Source organism: Pseudophryne corroboree, chromosome 1 (genome assembly GCF_028390025.1).
Source record: "Pseudophryne corroboree isolate aPseCor3 chromosome 1, aPseCor3.hap2, whole genome shotgun sequence".
NCBI lineage: Eukaryota > Metazoa > Chordata > Amphibia > Anura > Myobatrachidae > Pseudophryne > Pseudophryne corroboree.
The window spans coordinates 695,601,391-695,618,861 of record NC_086444.1 but is presented as its reverse complement, the minus strand read 5'-3'; the positions used below and the strand labels follow the sequence as shown (position 1 = coordinate 695,618,861).

The following is a 17,471-nucleotide window of genomic DNA, read 5'->3' as shown; positions in this document are numbered from 1 at the left end:
TGTCGACACACACGTACCGACACACAGCACACACACCGGGAATGCTCTGACAGAGGACAGGACCCACTAGCCCTTTGGGGAGACAGAGGGAGAGTCTGCCAGCACACACCAAAAACGCTATAATTATATAGGGACAACCTTATATAAGTGTTTCTCCCTTATAGCATCTTTTATATATATACAATATCGCCAAAATCAGTGCCCCCCCTCTCTGTTTTAACCCTGTTTCTGTAGTGCAGTGCAGGGGAGAGCCTGGGAGCCTTCTCTCCAGCTTTTCTGTGAGAGAAAATGGCGCTGTGTGCTGAGGAGATAGGCCCCGCCCCTTTTTCGGCGGGCTCGTCTCCCGCTATTTTTGAAGTTAGGCAGGGGTTAAATATCTCCATATAGCCTCTGTGGGCTATATGTGAGGTATTTTTTGCCTCTAATAAGGTTTTTATTTGCCTCTCAGAGCGCCCCCCCCAGCGCTCTGCACCCTCAGTGACTGTTGTGTGAAGTGTGCTGAGAGGAAAATGGCGCACAGCTGCAGTGCTGTGCGCTACCTTTATGAAGACTCAGGAGTCTTCAGCCGCCGATTTTGGACCTCTTCTCTCTTCAGCGTCTGCAAGGGGGCCGGCGGCGCGGCTCCGGTGACCATCCAGGCTGTACCTGTGATCGTCCCTCTGGAGCTAGTGTCCAGTAGCCAAGCAGCAAATCCACTCTGCACGCAGGTGAGTTCACTACTTCTCCCCTAAGTCCCTCGTTGCAGTGATCCTGTTGCCAGCAGGACTCACTGTAAAGTAAAAAACCTAAGCTAAACTTTCTCTAAGCAGCTCTTTAGGAGAGCCACCTAGATTGCACCCTTCTCGTTCGGGCACAAAATCTAACTGGAGTCTGGAGGAGGGTCATAGGGGGAGGAGCCAGTGCACACCACCTGATCTGGTAAAAGCTTTACTTTTTTGTGCCCTGTCTCCTGCGGAGCCGCTATTCCCCCATGGTCCTTTCAGGAACCCCAGCATCCACTTAGGACGATAGAGAAATGACATTTACTTTCCATCTGAACAGCTCATTAAAACAGTACAGTTATTTGTGATAAAATGACTAATTGATGATACAGGTTGAGTATCCCTTATCCAAAATGCTTGAGACCAGAAGTATTCTGGATATGAGATTTTTCCGGATTTTGGAATAATTGCATACCATAATGAGATATCATGGCGATGGGACCTAAGTCTAAGCACAGAAAGCATTTATGTTTCATATACACCTTATACACACAGCCTGAAGGTCATTGTAGCCAATATTTTTAATAACTTTGTGCATTGAACAAAGTGTGTGTGCATTGAACAAAGTGTGTGTACATTATATACACAGACTGAAGGTCATTTAATACAATATTTTAATAACTGTGTGTATTAAACAAAGTTTGTGTACATCGAGCCATCAGAAAACAAAGGTTTCACTAATTGTATCACTCGAAAAATTCCGTATTTCGGAATATTTGGTTATGGGATACTCAACCTGTACTATCAACTTGTGGTAAACTATTTTCACTTATGAAAATCTGCGTGTACAATAAAATGTTTTAAAATTACATTGTTTTCAAAATATATGCGCAATAAAATTATTTAAAACTACAAATAAAAAAAAGAATTTATGTGGGAGATCCCATTTACAGTAATTAAGGCACGCTTCAATTTCTACAGAGAAACACTTTAATTAAATAAAAGGATCTTTATCTTTCAGGTAGAGACCAAACATAGAAGTAGACAAAGTGACAAGTCCAACTGGCAGTGACCACACGTTATAGAAGTAAAAAACTTAAATGTAGGGATGAGAACCTGAGTGGAATTATTGCATGTGGAGTGAGCAATCTAAATCAAGTTTAAAATACAGAGTTACAAAAATAAAATCTAGAGGTATGGAAAATGTAAAAATTTTAAAGAAGGGTGTTAGAAATGATCACAGCTTGAAAGATGTGTGAGCTATCAAAAATAGATTTAAAATAAAAAAATAAGTCACATACAGCAATCTATGCATCATAAAAAGGCTGCAGTCTCTTCTCCCACATGACCCTCTAGTGGCAGAGGTGTAAAACTCAGCAGTTGACTGACAGGCTCCATAGGCAGCAAGAGGTGTAAATGTGAAATAGGAGACGTTCCCCTCTCAGTGGCACATTCTCAATGTCATTTCTTTCTGTGGATGAAATAAAATCAATAGATGATACTGTTAGTTGGACATACAAATCTAGATATAAATGTGGGGCCAGAAGTAGAATTTTTTTAAATAAATAATAAAAATAAAATAATGTGCAAATAAATATGCAAATCAATTTCATTGATTCATTTAAGCAGTGCATTTTATAGAGCACATTTCAGACAAGTTATCTATGAACTGCAATTTCAAAGCGAACACAAAAAGCTGTGCAAACTTTTTTTTTTTTTTTATGTTATAACCCTTTTATACTGCCTGAGGCGGGTTGCACCCAGGAACCTGACATGGGTGCTTCCTGGCTGTGACCAACCTCAGGCCCCTCTCCGCCGCTGTTTCCAACCCGCATATTGCCGGGTTCATGACGTCTGCGGTGTCATGGGGGGGGCGGTGCTTTGGAGATCACATGATCTCCCAGTGCCACCCTTCCACACAGAGTGAACGGAAAATGGGTCGCATCGACCTGGCTTCCCGTTTATACAGCACAGCGAGCCGGGTACACGTGTTCGACCCTGCTTGCTACCCCAGTTGGAATACCGGGTTGCTTGACCTGGATTGTTCCAACTGGGCCCTTTTACACTGCACAGCAACACTGGTTATTTGCACTCATGTGCAATATCCCGTGTTCAAAGCTGGCAGCGTAAAAGGGGAATTACAGTGTAATACTTTGTTTACCATTAACTCCATTCTTTGTTTTTTATTGTTTTTGCAATCTGTGTGCTGGAGTTCTCTAATCAATGTAATGTGGATTAAACAGCGCATTACTAAACTATAGATAGTAGCTATTGTTGTCTGTTTGCATAAGATTGACATTGAAGTAGTGTTTAACAGGTAAAGCACATACAGTATATCTCCTTTTCTCCTTCAATCCATAGGGAACACAGGCTTAGATGGTGGAACGTCAAAGCTATTCCACCTAAGGAAGGGAACGCTCCTAAGCTGCGCAGGGAACCCTTAGTCCGAAAGCAACATCTGCGGAAGTGAAGATGTCAAATGAATAGAATCTGTAAAACATATTAGCAGAGGACCACATTGAAGCTCTACAAAGCTGCTCCAAAGAGGCACCATGTCAAGTTGCCCAAGAAGTTCCCACCGACCAGATGAGCTGTCAACACGGCCGGGGCAGTAAGGTCCACCACTGAGTAAGCACAGCGGATGGTCAAACGGAGACACCTGGCCAAAGATCAATAGCGGCCAGCCCCATTTGTGAAAGTCACAGGACACAGAAGGACTCCGACTTGATCCCTTGTCCTGTTAACATAAATCCAGAGGCCTCCTCCGGCAAAGAATCAGGTGCATGAAAGGCATGAACCATAATCTCTTGGTTAATATTAAACCAAATAAACTACCTTAGGGAAGCAGCCTAATTGTGTCTGCACCACAGCCCGGTCCAAGTGACCAAACAAAAATGGGGAGTGACAAAAAGTACTCAGGTCAGACACCCACCGGGCCGATCCTATGGCAAACAGGAAGACAGCCTCCCATGTATGCCAACAAATGTCCAGTGTTTAATTGCTCAAAAAGGTGATAATTGAAGAGCTTGAAGAATCAAAGACAAGTTCCATGGAGCCACCGGAGAAACAAACGGGGGGCTGCACAAGGAGGACACAATGTAGAATGTCCGAACGTCAGACATCGCAATCTGTTTCTGGAACAAAAAAGGCTAAAACCTGCACCTTCAAGGAAGACAGGCAGATGCCCAAATTCAGACCCGCCTCCAGAACGGAGGGCCCCCGAAAGCAGAGGCGATTCGGGGTTAAAATCTGTAGCTGAACTCCAGGTGAAGTAAGCCCACCAAACTCAGTAATAAATCCTGGCAGACGGTGGTTTACAGCCATCCAGCACGGTACAAAATGATCGATCTATTAGCTCTCAGAAAGGATGTTTCAAGAGAAACTCCATCAAAGCAAGATGGGCCAGATCCGGATGAAAGCACGAGCGCCGAGACAGAAGGTCCAGCCTTATATTGCAGCAAGGTGTCAATGGAGAGGCAGAGAAGAGCCACGTACCAAGCTCAGCGCAGCCAACCGGGAGCTACCAGGATCACGGTACCGCCTTCCAACTTTAACTTGTGGAGGACCTGCAGAATCAGCAAGTACATGAGATGGAAGGTCCACCGAACCACTAAGGCATGGGTCTTCAACGTCGTCCCTCCAGCTGCTGTGGAACTACAAATCCCAGCATGTCCTGACTCAGTTTTAGCAAGCCTTAATAACAAAACTGTGGCAGTGCATGCTGGGATGTGTAGTTCCACCGCAGCTGGAGGGCCAATTTTGAAGAGGGGCTGCTGCTGAAGGAAGGAAAGCTGTCTTGGAAGCCACCACCATGGCCACAATCTTGTCCAATTCTGGTCCAAAGAGAAGGTCCCCAGAATTAGGATGATCCAAAAAAGGGCCTTCTTAGAGTTTGGTAGCACGCCAGGATACGCAGGAAGAGGACACCTTGGGGGCTAGTATACCAGTGTTTATTGCTGTCTCCCCGAGACAGGGAGCCATATCATTCATATGTGCCATTAGCGAGAACGGATTCCTGTGGGTACCAGAAGTAAGGCCATCTTCAAGAGCATCTACCCAACAACCGATGGCCTTAGCCACCCAAGCAGATTCTATGGCTGGACGTGCGATAGCACTGCGATAGCACTGCGATGAGGATAAATAACTTGAAAGAAAGTTTGTAACGTCCTATCAGTCAGATCCTTAAAGGGAAGCCATGTTAGAGATAGGGATGGTAGTGTTTTTAATTAGACGGGCAATGTGAGTGTCCACCAGGGAAGGAGACTCCAACTTGCCCCAATCAGTGTCTGGAAGCGGGTAAAAAGCAGCAATGCAAACCTATTAACCAATTGCAAAAGAGGACACCCTAGCCGGTTCCTGGCTGGAAGCTGTGGCCGCATGTCCCCTTGCTGCGTATATGTAAAACACCAGATACAGAGACCATCCTGGTCCAGATTTTGAGGAGAAAACACAGTGGAACAATTCCTGCAGGTATGCAACACAGGAGATCCCACCTCCTCAGGTGCTTTGCTCTTGGAAGACATGGTACAGAAATCCAAGGCAATAGCCACACAAAGTAGTATTAACAGTGGTGTGTAATGAAGGGACTGTGCAATGAATGTAATACCCCACAAACAGATAAATAATAATTCCAATTGTAAAGCGCAACGGAATTTGCTGCGCTATATATGAAACTGTTAATAAGAAGATAAATAAATAAGTAGGGCTCAAATTCAGTGAGTAAAATATATATTGAGTAAACACTGCCAAAAAAAAATTTTTTTTTTATCTGCACAAACAATTGACAGTAATAAAATCAGACAGAGGATAAGATGACAGATGGAGTGCGAGACAAAAGGACTCCAAAACAAATAACAGGCAAGCAAACATTCAAAGCAGATTGAATGGGCAATAGCTACTCAACAAATCCAAATCCCACTTGGTAAGGAGATGTGTGTATAACCTGACCAGTGAAGGTGAGTAGGGAGACCAATACCGGGCCATTATTTCAATCCTGGGTATCGGGATTGAAACATGGTCAATCCCAAGATTGGCTTTTCCCTATGTGACCGCCCCCTCACAATGCTCCCGTAACTAACCATACAACGGGGGTGGGGAAACATCGGTCTGTCTCAGCGACACCCAGCAGCAGGTGACGGCGGACGGCTCAACGCTGCCTGTCTTAAAAAGAAAACAAAGGGCCGCCTGAACCCTCAATCCCAGGATTGAATCCCGCCCGTTTTTTGGCCTAAATCCCGGGATCGGCCACCCTAATGGTGAGGTATTCAGTGAGATCAAACAACTCTCCAGAGACTAGCTGAAGCAGACAGAGGAAAATTAATGTTCAGCATCTCTGTGAGGGAGGGGAGAGAGGAGGGACTACCATTTGGCAGGTTGCCTGCTAGAGTGAAAGTGCCAAAGGGGCAGGGGAGGAGCTAATCAGGAAAGCCTACCGCCCCCTTCTGACAATAACCCCAGGGAAATGGTTGCCTCCATACAAGCGCCTCATTGCCCACTTCCCTGGTGGTATAGTGGGGGCGCAGGAGACCCAGACGCCCACTTGTCAGCACTGCCAGTGGTTTCCCACACCAGCAGCGACAGCCGATACAGGGGGTAATTCCGAGTTGATCGCAGTAGGAAATTTTTTAGCAGTTGGGCAAAACCATGTGCGTTGCAGGAGAGGCAGATATAACATTTGCAGAGAGAGTTAGATTTGGGTGTGGTGAGTTCAATCTGCAATCTAAATTGCAGTGTAAAAATAAAGCAGCCAGTATTTACCCTGCACAGAAACAAAATAACCCACCCAAATCTAACTCTCTCTGCACATGTTATATCTGCCTCCCCTGCAGTGCACATGGTTTTGCCAACTGCTAAAAAATTTCCTGCTGCGATCAACTTGGAATTACCCCCACAATGCGGTACCTTATCCCCTTGTAGCAACCGGCTGCGATCCAAAGCGTGCCTCTGAGGGGTTTGGCCAAAAATGCTGTTCCACTTACCAGCACAGGGGGTGATGGAGCGGCAGTGCAGGTATCCTGTAGTATGCTCAACACTGCTGGCTCAGTATCAAAAAAATAGGATTTTAATTACCTACCGGTAAATCCTTTTCTCGTAGTCCATAGAGGATGCTGGGGTCCATTTAGTACCATGGGGTAAAGACGGGTCCACTAGGAGCCATGGGCACTTTAAAAATTTGATAGTGTGGGCTTGCTACTCCCTCTATGCCCCTCCTACCAGTCTAGGAAGCTGTGCCCGAGGAGAATTACATACTTTGAGACAAGGATAGATAAGGATAGTGGTGAGATTCCGAACCAGCACACACAACAAGAGGAAAGCCATGGCTGAACCAACATTACTTAACCAAGTAACAGTGCAGGAAGAACGAAGCACTGGGCGGGAACCCAGTATACTCTACGGACTACAAGAAAAGGATTTACTGGTAGTTAATGAAAAAGGAGATTTATGGTAAGACTTATTGTTAAATCTCTTTCTGCGAGGTACACTGGATTCCACAGGGAATAACATTGGGTGTATAGTTGGATCTTGATCCGAGGCACCAACAGGCTAAAGCTTTGTTTCCAGGAAGCACTGCACCGCCTCCTCTACAGCCCCGCCTCCAGGCACTGGAGCTCAGTCTGATTAACCAGAACAATGCAGGAGCAGGTAAGAGAGGCGACAACAGTTAGTAGCCACAGAAAACCACATTCTCACGACAGGAGAAGGTACCAGCGGCTAATGCCATACAAACCCAAAGAAGCTAAGTGCGTCAGGGTGGGCGCCACGAGGAATCCAGTGCACCTCGCAGAAAGATTTAACAATGGTAAGTCTTACCATAAATCTCCTTTTCTGTAGAGGGGTACACTGGTATTCTACATTGAATAACATCGGGGATGTCATAAAGCAGTTCCTCATGGGAGGGGACGCACTGTAGCGGGCACAATAACCCGGCGTCCAAAGGAAGCATCCCGGGAGGCGGAAGTATCAAAGGCATAGAACATGATGAACATGTTCACAGAGAACCATGTAGCCACCTTGCACAACTGTTCTAGGGACGCGCCACAGCGGGCCGCCCAAGAAGGTCCATTAGATCGAGTAGAATGGGCCTTGACAGCAGCAGGAGCTGGGAGCCCAGCCTGCGCACACGCTTGTACAATCACCATTCTAATCCATTTGGCCAAAGTTTGCTTATTTGCAGGCCAGCCACGTTTGTGAAAACCAAAAAGGACAGAGAATCAGGCAGTTCTCTCCACATATACACGGAGAGCCCGTACCACATGTAAAGGAGGACAGACCAGGAGAGATAAAGGCCGAGCAGAGGCAATAGCCAACAAAAACAAGACCTTAAGCGTAAGGCATTTAAGGTCCACAGACCGAAGAGGTTCAAATGGAGTCCCTTGTAGTGCATTCAGAACAGACAGATCCCATGGAGCCACAGGAGGGACATAGGGAGGCTGAATCTGCAAAACGCCCTGAGTAAGGGTATGAACGTTAGACAAAGACGCAATTGTTCTCTGAAACCATACCGACAAGGCAGAAATGTGAACCTTGAGGGAGGCCAGACGAAGTCCTAAATCCAGGCCTTATTGCGGAAGAGACAAAAGTTTGGCAGTACTGAACTTGGATGTATCATAATTCTTAGCAGCACACCAGGTGAAGTAAAGATTCCAGACCCTATAATAAATCTGAGCCGAAGCTTGATTATGGGCTTTCAACATAGTTTGAATTACCGACTCCGAGAATCCTTTGGCCCTCAGGAGTGAAGCTTCAAGAGCCACGGCGTCAAAGCCCGTCGAGCCACATCCTGGTAGACACAAGGGTCCTAAACGAGGACTTCTGGGCACTGAGGAAGTAGAAGAGGACGCTCTATCGAGAGACCCTGCAGGTCTGAGAACCAATGCCGTCTGGGTCATGCTGGAGCAATTAGTAGTAGTATCCCTCCTTCTTGCTTGAACTTCCGTATTACCCTGGGTAGGAGTGACATCGGAGGGAACATGTATGGCAGCCGAAAGTTCCATGGAATTGCCAGTGTGTCCACGAACGCTGCTTGAGGATCCCTTGTCCTTGCTCCGAAGACCGGAACCTTGTGATTGTGTCGAGACGCCATCCGGTCTACATCTGGTAGCCCCACTTGGCCACTAGGAGTTGGAAGACTTCTGGATGAAGACTCCACTCTCTGGCGCGTACGTCCCGACGACTGAGGAAGTCCGCTTCCCAGTTGAGGACACCCGGAATGAACATTGCCGATATGGCTGACAGATGGCGTGCCGCCCATTGAAGAATGTTTGACACTTCCAGCATTGCCATGCAGCTTTGAGTGCCGCCTTGATGTTGCATCCTGGGAACAGTCAAAGCTTTAGCCTGTTGGTGTCTCGGATCAAGGTCCATCTCTACACCCAATGTTATTCCCTGTGGAATACCAGTGTACCACGCTGCAGAAATCCTATTTTCTCTTACATCCTAGAGGATACTGGGGTCCATTTAGTACAATGGGGATGTACCAAAGCTCCCAAACCGGGTGGGAGAGTGCCGAGGTTCCTGCAGAACTGATTGATCAAATTGAAGGTCCTCAGAGGCCAAAGTATCGAACTTTTAGAACTTTGCAAACGTGTTCGAACCTGACCAAGTAGCTGCTCGGCAGAGCTGTAAAGCAGAGACACCCCGGGCAGCTGCCCAGGAAGAACCCACTGACCTAGTAGAGTGGGCCTGTACAGATTTTGGACACGGCAAACTTGTCGTGGAATAAGCGTGCTGGATCGTAAGTCTGATCCATCGTGCAATTGTCTGCTTTGAAGCAGGACAGCCAATCTTATTGGGATCATAAAGAACAATCAGCAAGTCCGTCTTTCTGCGACGAGCTGTTCTTTTCACATACACCTTCAAAGCCCTCACAACATCCAAAAGACTATGAAGTAGCAGAGGTGTCCGTGACAACCGGAACCACAATAGGTTGGTCGATGTGAAATGCAGACACCACTTTAGGAAGAAATTGCTGACGATTTTGGAGTTCAGCTCTGTCCTCATGGAAAATTAAATAGAGACTTTTGAGAGACAAAGCCCCCAGCTCCGACACGAGTCTTGCTGAAGCCAAGGCCAACAGCGTGACGGTCTTCCGCGTCAGATTTTATGTCCACCTTCTGTAACTGTTTTAACCAGCCTGATTGGAGGAACTGCAGCACCACATTGAGATCCCAAGGTGCTGTGGGAGGCACGAAGGGAGGTTGGATGTGCAGAACACCTTTCAAGAACGTCTGGAACTCAGGGAGAGAAGCCAATTGTTTCTGAAAGAAAATGGACAAGGCCGAAATCTGGACTTTTATGGAGCCCAGACGTAGGCCCACATCCACGCCTGCCTGCAGAAAAAGCAGGAAACGACCCAGATGAAATTCCACCGCAGAATAATTTCTGCTCTCACACCAAGAGGCGTATTTCTTCCAACTACGATAGTAATGGTTAGACGTTACCCCCTTCCTGGCTTGGATCATAGTCGGGATAACCTTGTTAGGGATCCCTCTCCTGGCTAGAATCAGTCATTTAACGTCCATGCCGTCAAACATAGCAGCGGTAAGTCCTGATAGACGAAAAGGCCCTGTTGCAGAAGATCCTCGCGAAGAGGTAGAGGTCACAGATCTTCAAGGAGCATCTCCAGAAGGTCCGCGTACCAGGCCTTTCTTGGCCAGTCCGGATCAATGAGTACTGCTTGAACCTTTTCCCTTTTTATTTGTTTTAGAATTCTTGGGATCAGAGGAAGTGGAGGAAACACGTACACCATCTAATAGACCCATGGAGTTGTCAGGGCATCTATCGCCACTGCCTGTGCATCTCTCGACCTGGAACAATACTGCTTGAGCTTCTTATTGAGACGAGAGGCCATCATGTCGATCTGTGGATATCCCCATCGACTTGTCAAGCACCTGAACACTTCCGGGTAAAGGCCCTACTCCCCTGGGTGCAGGTCGTGTCTGCTAACTAAGTCTGCTTCCCAGTTGACTACTCCCAGAATGAAGACCGCTGACAACGCCACAGCGTTTCTTTCTGCCCAAAGGAGAATTCTTGACACCTCTGACATTGCTGTTCTGCTTTTCGTTCCGCCCTGTCGGTTTATGTACGTTACTGCCGTCACATTGTCCGACTGGACCTGAACTGCCCGACCTTGAAGAAGATGTGAGGCCTGCAGAAGGGCCCCCGAGTCCCAGAATGTTGATTGGAAGGATGACTTCATGATTTGACCATCTTCCCTGAAACTGGACCCCCTGAGTGACTGCTCCCCAACCTCTGAGGCTTGCGTCTGTGGTTAACAGAATCCAGTTCTGAATTCCGAACCTCCGTCCTGCGACTAGGTGAGAAGACTGTAGCCACCACAGAAGGTAGATCCTGGCCTTTGGCGACAGACGGATGCCTCTGGTGCATGTGAAGATGCGATCCAGACCATTTGTCCAACAGATCGAGCTGGAAGGGTCTTGCGTGAAACCTTCCGTATTGAAGCGGCTCGTAAGACGCCACCATTTTCCCCAGAAGGCAAATGCATCGACACCCGGGTTAGCTTCAGGACATCCCGAACCATCGACTGGATTAACATTGCCTTTTCCAATGGAAGGAACACCTTTTGTGATTTTGTATCCAAGTATCATTCCCAGGAACGGGAGCCTCAGAGTTGGCTCTAAGTGAGATTTTGGAAGATTTAGAAGTTTGGTTGAGAGAGCAATGCTGTCCAGCAACCTTTCCCTGGATGGCGCTTTTATCAGAAGATCGTCCAGGTACGGAATTATGTTCACCAAGGTGATGGCAGAGATGATGTTTCTACTCCGCAAGCAGGGAGTGAACACCCTCGGTGCTGTTGAGAGACCAAATGGCAGGGCCTGAAACTGGTAGTGACAGTCCTGCAGTGCAAACTGGAGATAAGCCTGATGAGGCGGCCAGATTGGAATATGAAGGTACGCATCCCTGATATCCAGAGACACTAGGAATCCCCCCTTCTCCAGACCTGAGATCACCGCTCTCAAAGACTCCTTCTTGAATTTGAACACTCGTAAGTATGGTTCAACGATTTGAGATTCAAAATCGGCCTTAGCGAACCGTCCGGTTTCGGTACCACAAACAAGTTGGAATAATATCCCTGGTTTTGGAGATGAGGTGGAACTGGAACAATGACCTGAGTCTGTACCAGTTTTTGGATGGCATGCTGTAAAGTTATACTTGCCTCTTGTGTAACTGGTAAGCCTGATTTGAAGAATCTGTGAGGTGGGAGCACCTAAAAACTCCAGTCTGTAGCCCTGGGAAAAAGAACTATGACCCAGGGATCCTGGCATGATGTTGTCCAGATGTGACTGAAGAATTGTAGTCGGGCTCCCACCTGACAGCCTTCCAGGCACTGCGGTCCACTGTCATCCTGAAATCTTTGAGGAAGCAGAGCCTGAGCTCTGTTCCTGAGCACCAGCTGCTGATGATTTGCGTGGTGTACCTCTTGCGCCACTGGAGGACATAGAAGCATCTCTGGATTTGCCCTTGAACTTGCCCATCCGAAAGGACTGTAACGTAGAAGCTGAATAAGTCTTCTTGGTAGGGGGGGCTGCGGAAGGAAGATACATACTTACCCACAGTAGCTGTGGCGATCCATTTGTCCAATTCATCTCCAAACAAGGCCTCTCCTGTGAATGGTAGGCTTTCCACGCCTTTTCTGGAATCCGTGTCAGTAGTCCACTGGCGTAGTCACAAGCCCCTGCATGCCGACACTGCCATAGCAGTGGTGGGTGCATTAAGCACGCCTATTTCCTTTATGGCTTCCAACAAAGTTCGCAGAGTCCTGTATATGCTGCAGGAGTAAAACAACATCCCCCCCCTTGATAGCAATGGGTTTAGTGATCCACGCACATGCATTAGTGGGTCTTTGGGCAAACCCCAGCAGCTGTGTACAATGATTTGAGTGTAGTCTCAATTGGGTGGTCTTCAGTTTGCCGACTGTCAGGATCCCGGAGCACAGTATACCGGCGCCGGAATCCCGACAGCAGGCATACCAACACTTTTTCTCCATCTTGGGGGTCCACAACCCCCCTGGAGGGAGAATAGATAGTGTGTCGCGCGTAGCGCGCCACCATGCTCGCAGCGCAAGGGGCTCATTTGCGCTCGCCCAGCTGTCGGTATGCCGGCGTTCGGGATTCCGGAGCCAGTATGCCGGGTGCCAGGATTCCGGCGCCGGTATGCTGGCTGCCGGGAGCCCGACCGCCGGCATACCATAGTACACCCGTCTCAGTTACGATCAGGTGTCTTTTAGGAAGTCTGCACCAGGGACAGGCAATGCAATTTTACTTGACAGCCTAGAGCAGTGTCTCCCAACCTCGGTAATCAAGGCACACTAACAAGTCTTGGTTTTAGTGATATCCAGGCTTGAACACAGGTGACTTAATTAGTACCTCAGTTATTTTGATTTAACCATCTGTGCTGAAGCCTTGATATCACTAAAACCTGCACTGTTGGTGTGCTTTGAGGATCGCGGTTGGGAATGCCTGGCCTAGACACTGATGCGTCCACTATCGGTGGATTTTCCCATTTTTTCCTATCCTCTAAAGTAAAAGATGAGAGCAACCTTTTAGGGATCTGAAATTTATCAGGATTAACCCATGGTTCTTCAAACAGGGTATTCAATTCCTTTGACACAGGAAAAGTAACGGAGGACTTTATTTTCCCATTAAAATAAGAATTTACTTACCGATAATTCTATTTCTCGTAGTCCGTAGTGGATGCTGGGGACTCCGTAAGGACCATGGGGAATAGCGGCTCCGCAGGAGACTGGGCACAAAAGTAAAGCTTTAGAACTACCTGGTGTGCACTGGCTCCTCCCCCTATGACCCTCCTCCAAGCCTCAGTTAGGATACTGTGCCCGGACGAGCGTACACAATAAGGAAGGATTTTGAATCCCGGGTAAGACTCATACCAGCCACACCAATCACACCATATAACTTGTGATCTAAACCCAGTTAACAGCATGATAACAGAGGAGCCTCTAGAAAAGATGGCTCACTACAGCAATAACCCGATTTTTTGGTAACAATAACTATGTACCAGTATTGCAGACAATCCGCACTTGGGATGGGCGCCCAGCTTCCACTACGGACTACGAGAAATAGAATTATCGGTAAGTAAATTCTTATTTTCTCTGACGTCCTAGTGGATGCTGGGGACTCCGTAAGGACCATGGGGATTATACCAAAGCTCGCAAACGGGCGGGAGAGTGCGGATGACTCTGCAGCACCAAATGAGAGAACTCCAGGTCCTCCTCAGCCAGGGTATCAAATTTGTAGAATTTTACAAACGTATTTGCTCCTGACCAAGTAGCTGCTCGGCAAAGTTGTAAAGCCGAGACCCCTCGGGCAGCCGCCCAAGATGAGCCCACCTTGTGGAATGGGCTTTTACAGATTTTGGCTGTGGCAGGCCTGCCACAGAATGTGCAAGCTGAATTGTACTACAAATCCAACGAGCAATAGTCTGCTTAGAAGCAGGAGCACCCAGCTTGTTGGGTGCATACAGAATAAACAACGAGTCAGATTTTCTGACTCCAGCCGTCCTGGAAACCTATATTTCCAGTATACAAAACAATGGAGAGCGGTCCTTGAGCGCTGCTAGATGATCCAAACAGTTCCTGATGACCTGTATATTATTGATATGGGTGGAAGAGTACAATCAATCAACCGGTGAACACTGTACTGCAATCACTGTACAGGAACCTTTGAACTCACCGTAACTCAGTGAGATGCGTTCACGTAAAGGTTTCTTTGATTGGTCGTGATTTATCTTCCACCAATAGCCACATATAAGCACATATGAAATAACACTCACCTGGGCTCAAAGGCCCTATATGCACCAAAAGGTTTCTTTCATCCACGTATTTTCAAGCAAGCAGGCGTGACCAGAAGTTCATAAAAACTATTTATTCGTCCATAAAAAATAGTCTAAAAAGACGTACAGGTAAAAGAATTTCCTCCTGATTTGGCTGGGAGATGTTTTGTTCCACTCTAAACCCCAAAGGTATATGGAAGACTTCTTTAAGAGAAAAAAACACTCCTCACCATACCGTTCCCAGGACACGTGTAAGATGGGGCGTTCTCTCTCAGATGTTTGGCGAAAAAAGCTTCCAGCCGATAGGGTAAATTAGAATGGACACCAGCAAACAGGGGATCTCCAGAACACCAACGCGTTTCGGAATGTCTTCCTTCCTCAGGGTGTAGAGTCAAACAAAACACTGGGGTTTTTATACCCTATAACTTTGGTCACATGATCTCTTCTGCCAATTTCCTAATTAATCCCTTCAAAACACCTTGATTCCTATATAATATGTTTTTCTATACAATGTTTACTAAACCCATATTACAAATATTAAATTTTATACATAGGTTGATAAAACAGATAATATATCTGTATTTTAATTCACTTCAATATCTAATTTGGTTATGTATAAAACCTGTTGGGTACCATAGGATCCATTGCTCTCTCCATTAGTATCACTGTAAACAAACCCGTTCTATTCCCACCCACTCTCCACAATTTTAAATTTACCTCATACCCATAATCCTTAGCAGCATATTGTTAAACCATTGGTGGCTCGGTTGTTATAGCAACCGCACGTTCACAGTTCTTTATATAGTTTTTGGATGGAGTGTTCACGATCTATGATCCCACTTCCTGATTCTCGCGGCACGTCACTTCCTGGTTGTGAACCGCACACAACGCGGCACATCCTGGCAACGGATAGATCCGAATAGACGCGGCTATTTGCTTTCCCGATACGTCACTTCCTGGTTATGACCCGCAAGCCGGAAGGGATTGTGACAACATGTGGAGAGAAGATCGTCGCAATTTTGCCTCATAAGTTCTATAGATCCCAGTTTTCTAGAGGGTATGCGCCCTCGTTTCGTGTGCAATGTTCACCATAGAAAACATGATAAAAGGATATACATTAGTCCATATATTAAGACATACGGGTGCCATATTTTGACATATTAGTAAACTACCATTTGCAACATGCTAAATACATATAATTTCATGCTATCAAACGGTGCTACATAGATTAAATTCATAAGAACCACTTGGTTTCAAACTCAACATTTAAACCTTTAGGGGTCAGAGTCCTAATTTCATAAATGCTCCTCATCTCCTCCTTAGCTAAGGTTTCCTCCTTATTGTTTGTTCTCCAATTGGGTTGCACAGCCTTTATTCCACAAAAACTCTTCATATATCGGATATTACATTCATGCTTATCTTTAAAGTGCAATGACACATTATGTGTCTCCAATCCCTTTTTTATGTTTCTCACATGTTCAGCTAATCTGACTTTGAGCATCCGGGATGTCCTACCTATATATTGTTTTTTACATTCACATTCTAACAGGTATACCACATCCTTTGTATTGCACGTAATGAAATCTTTGATCACATACGTTTTTCCTGTTTGTATGGACCTATACTCTGTGATCTTATTTGTTTCACTAGTGCATGCGCGGCACATCTGACACATTCCACATCTAAAAAAACCCTTAGACTTGTTCCTAGTCACCATCCTAGGTACAGATAGGGCACTCTTAACGATGTTATCCTTTAGGTTACGTGCCTTCCGATACACAAATCGCGGACGTTCCGAAATATAGGGTTGCAATAAGGGGTCGTTCTTCAAAATACCCCAATGTTTTTTGATAATGCCTTCTATTTGTCTATGCTGGCTGTTGTACCCCGTAATAAATGGAATATTATTATTACTCTTGAATCTGTCTTCCTTTTTTTCACCTTTTAGCATATGATCTCTATTTAATACCAGTACATCATCTCTTGCTTTGTCAACCATTTCTTTATTATAACCTTTAGCTATGAACTGATTGCTGAGAGTTCCAGCTTGTTCCTCAAAGTTATTGAGGTCCGTACAATTCCTTCTAATACGTTGAAATTGGCTTGTGGGAATACCACTCAGCCAATTCCGATGGTGGTTACTGCTGTAGTCAATAAATGAATTACAATCAGTGGGTTTTATAAAGTTCTTAGTCTTGATTCTACCTTCCTCTACATATATGCTTAAATCCAGAAACTCCACTTGATTGGGACTGATATTGAACGTGAGAACAATATTATCACTGTTTGAATTCAAGTGGTTACAGAATTGGTCCAAAGAGTGTCTGTCACCCTTCCATACAAACAGGATGTCATCTATATAGCGGCTCCAGGCCACCAGACTGGCGCCGAGCTCATGGCCACTCCACACAAACTGCTCCTCCCAATAGGCCATGAATAAGTTAGCATAACTCGGCGCCAGTCTGGTGCCCATGGCCGTACCCCTAAGTTGGAGATAAAATTCGTCACTAAACCAGAAGAAGTTATTTTTAAGGATGAGGGAAATACCTTCCAATATAAATTGGATTTTATCCTCTACCATCTCACTCCTCCTAAGGAAAGTTTCTACAGATTTCAAACCCGTCTCATGATTTACAATAGTATACAATGAAGACACGTCCGCTGTGACTAGGAAATAGTTTTCTCCCCACTGTATATCATTAATCTTATTAATGGTATCGATGGTATCTTTCAAATAGGAGGGGGTAGATTTTACATAAGGTTGTAGGGAATGATCAATATACAAAGATAAGTTGGATAAACAGGAGTTTGTCCCAGCTACTATTGGTCGACCTGGGGGTTTTTCTTTACATTTATGCATTTTGGGTAGCACATAAATAACCGGAATGGATGGATTCTCAATATATATAAATAGACGTTCCTCATCAGTTATAATCCTTTTAGAGGTATACATAGCCAGAA

General features: G+C 45.9%; 1 protein-coding gene across 3 annotated transcripts in view; it reads right to left on the bottom strand.

Moving 5' to 3' along the window:
• Positions 1 to 1,673: 1,673 nt before the first annotated feature.
• The window catches only part of MOB3A (MOB kinase activator 3A), a 144,953-nt gene continuing 129,155 nt past the window's right edge, over positions 1,674 to 17,471 (bottom strand). For all 3 annotated transcript variants that reach the window (XM_063914798.1, XM_063914797.1, XM_063914799.1), the window contains exon 4: positions 1,674 to 2,172. In XM_063914798.1, the coding sequence (XP_063770868.1) occupies positions 2,143 to 2,172 (30 nt within the window). In that variant the 3' untranslated portion in view covers positions 1,674 to 2,142. The remainder of the gene's footprint in view (positions 2,173 to 17,471) is intronic.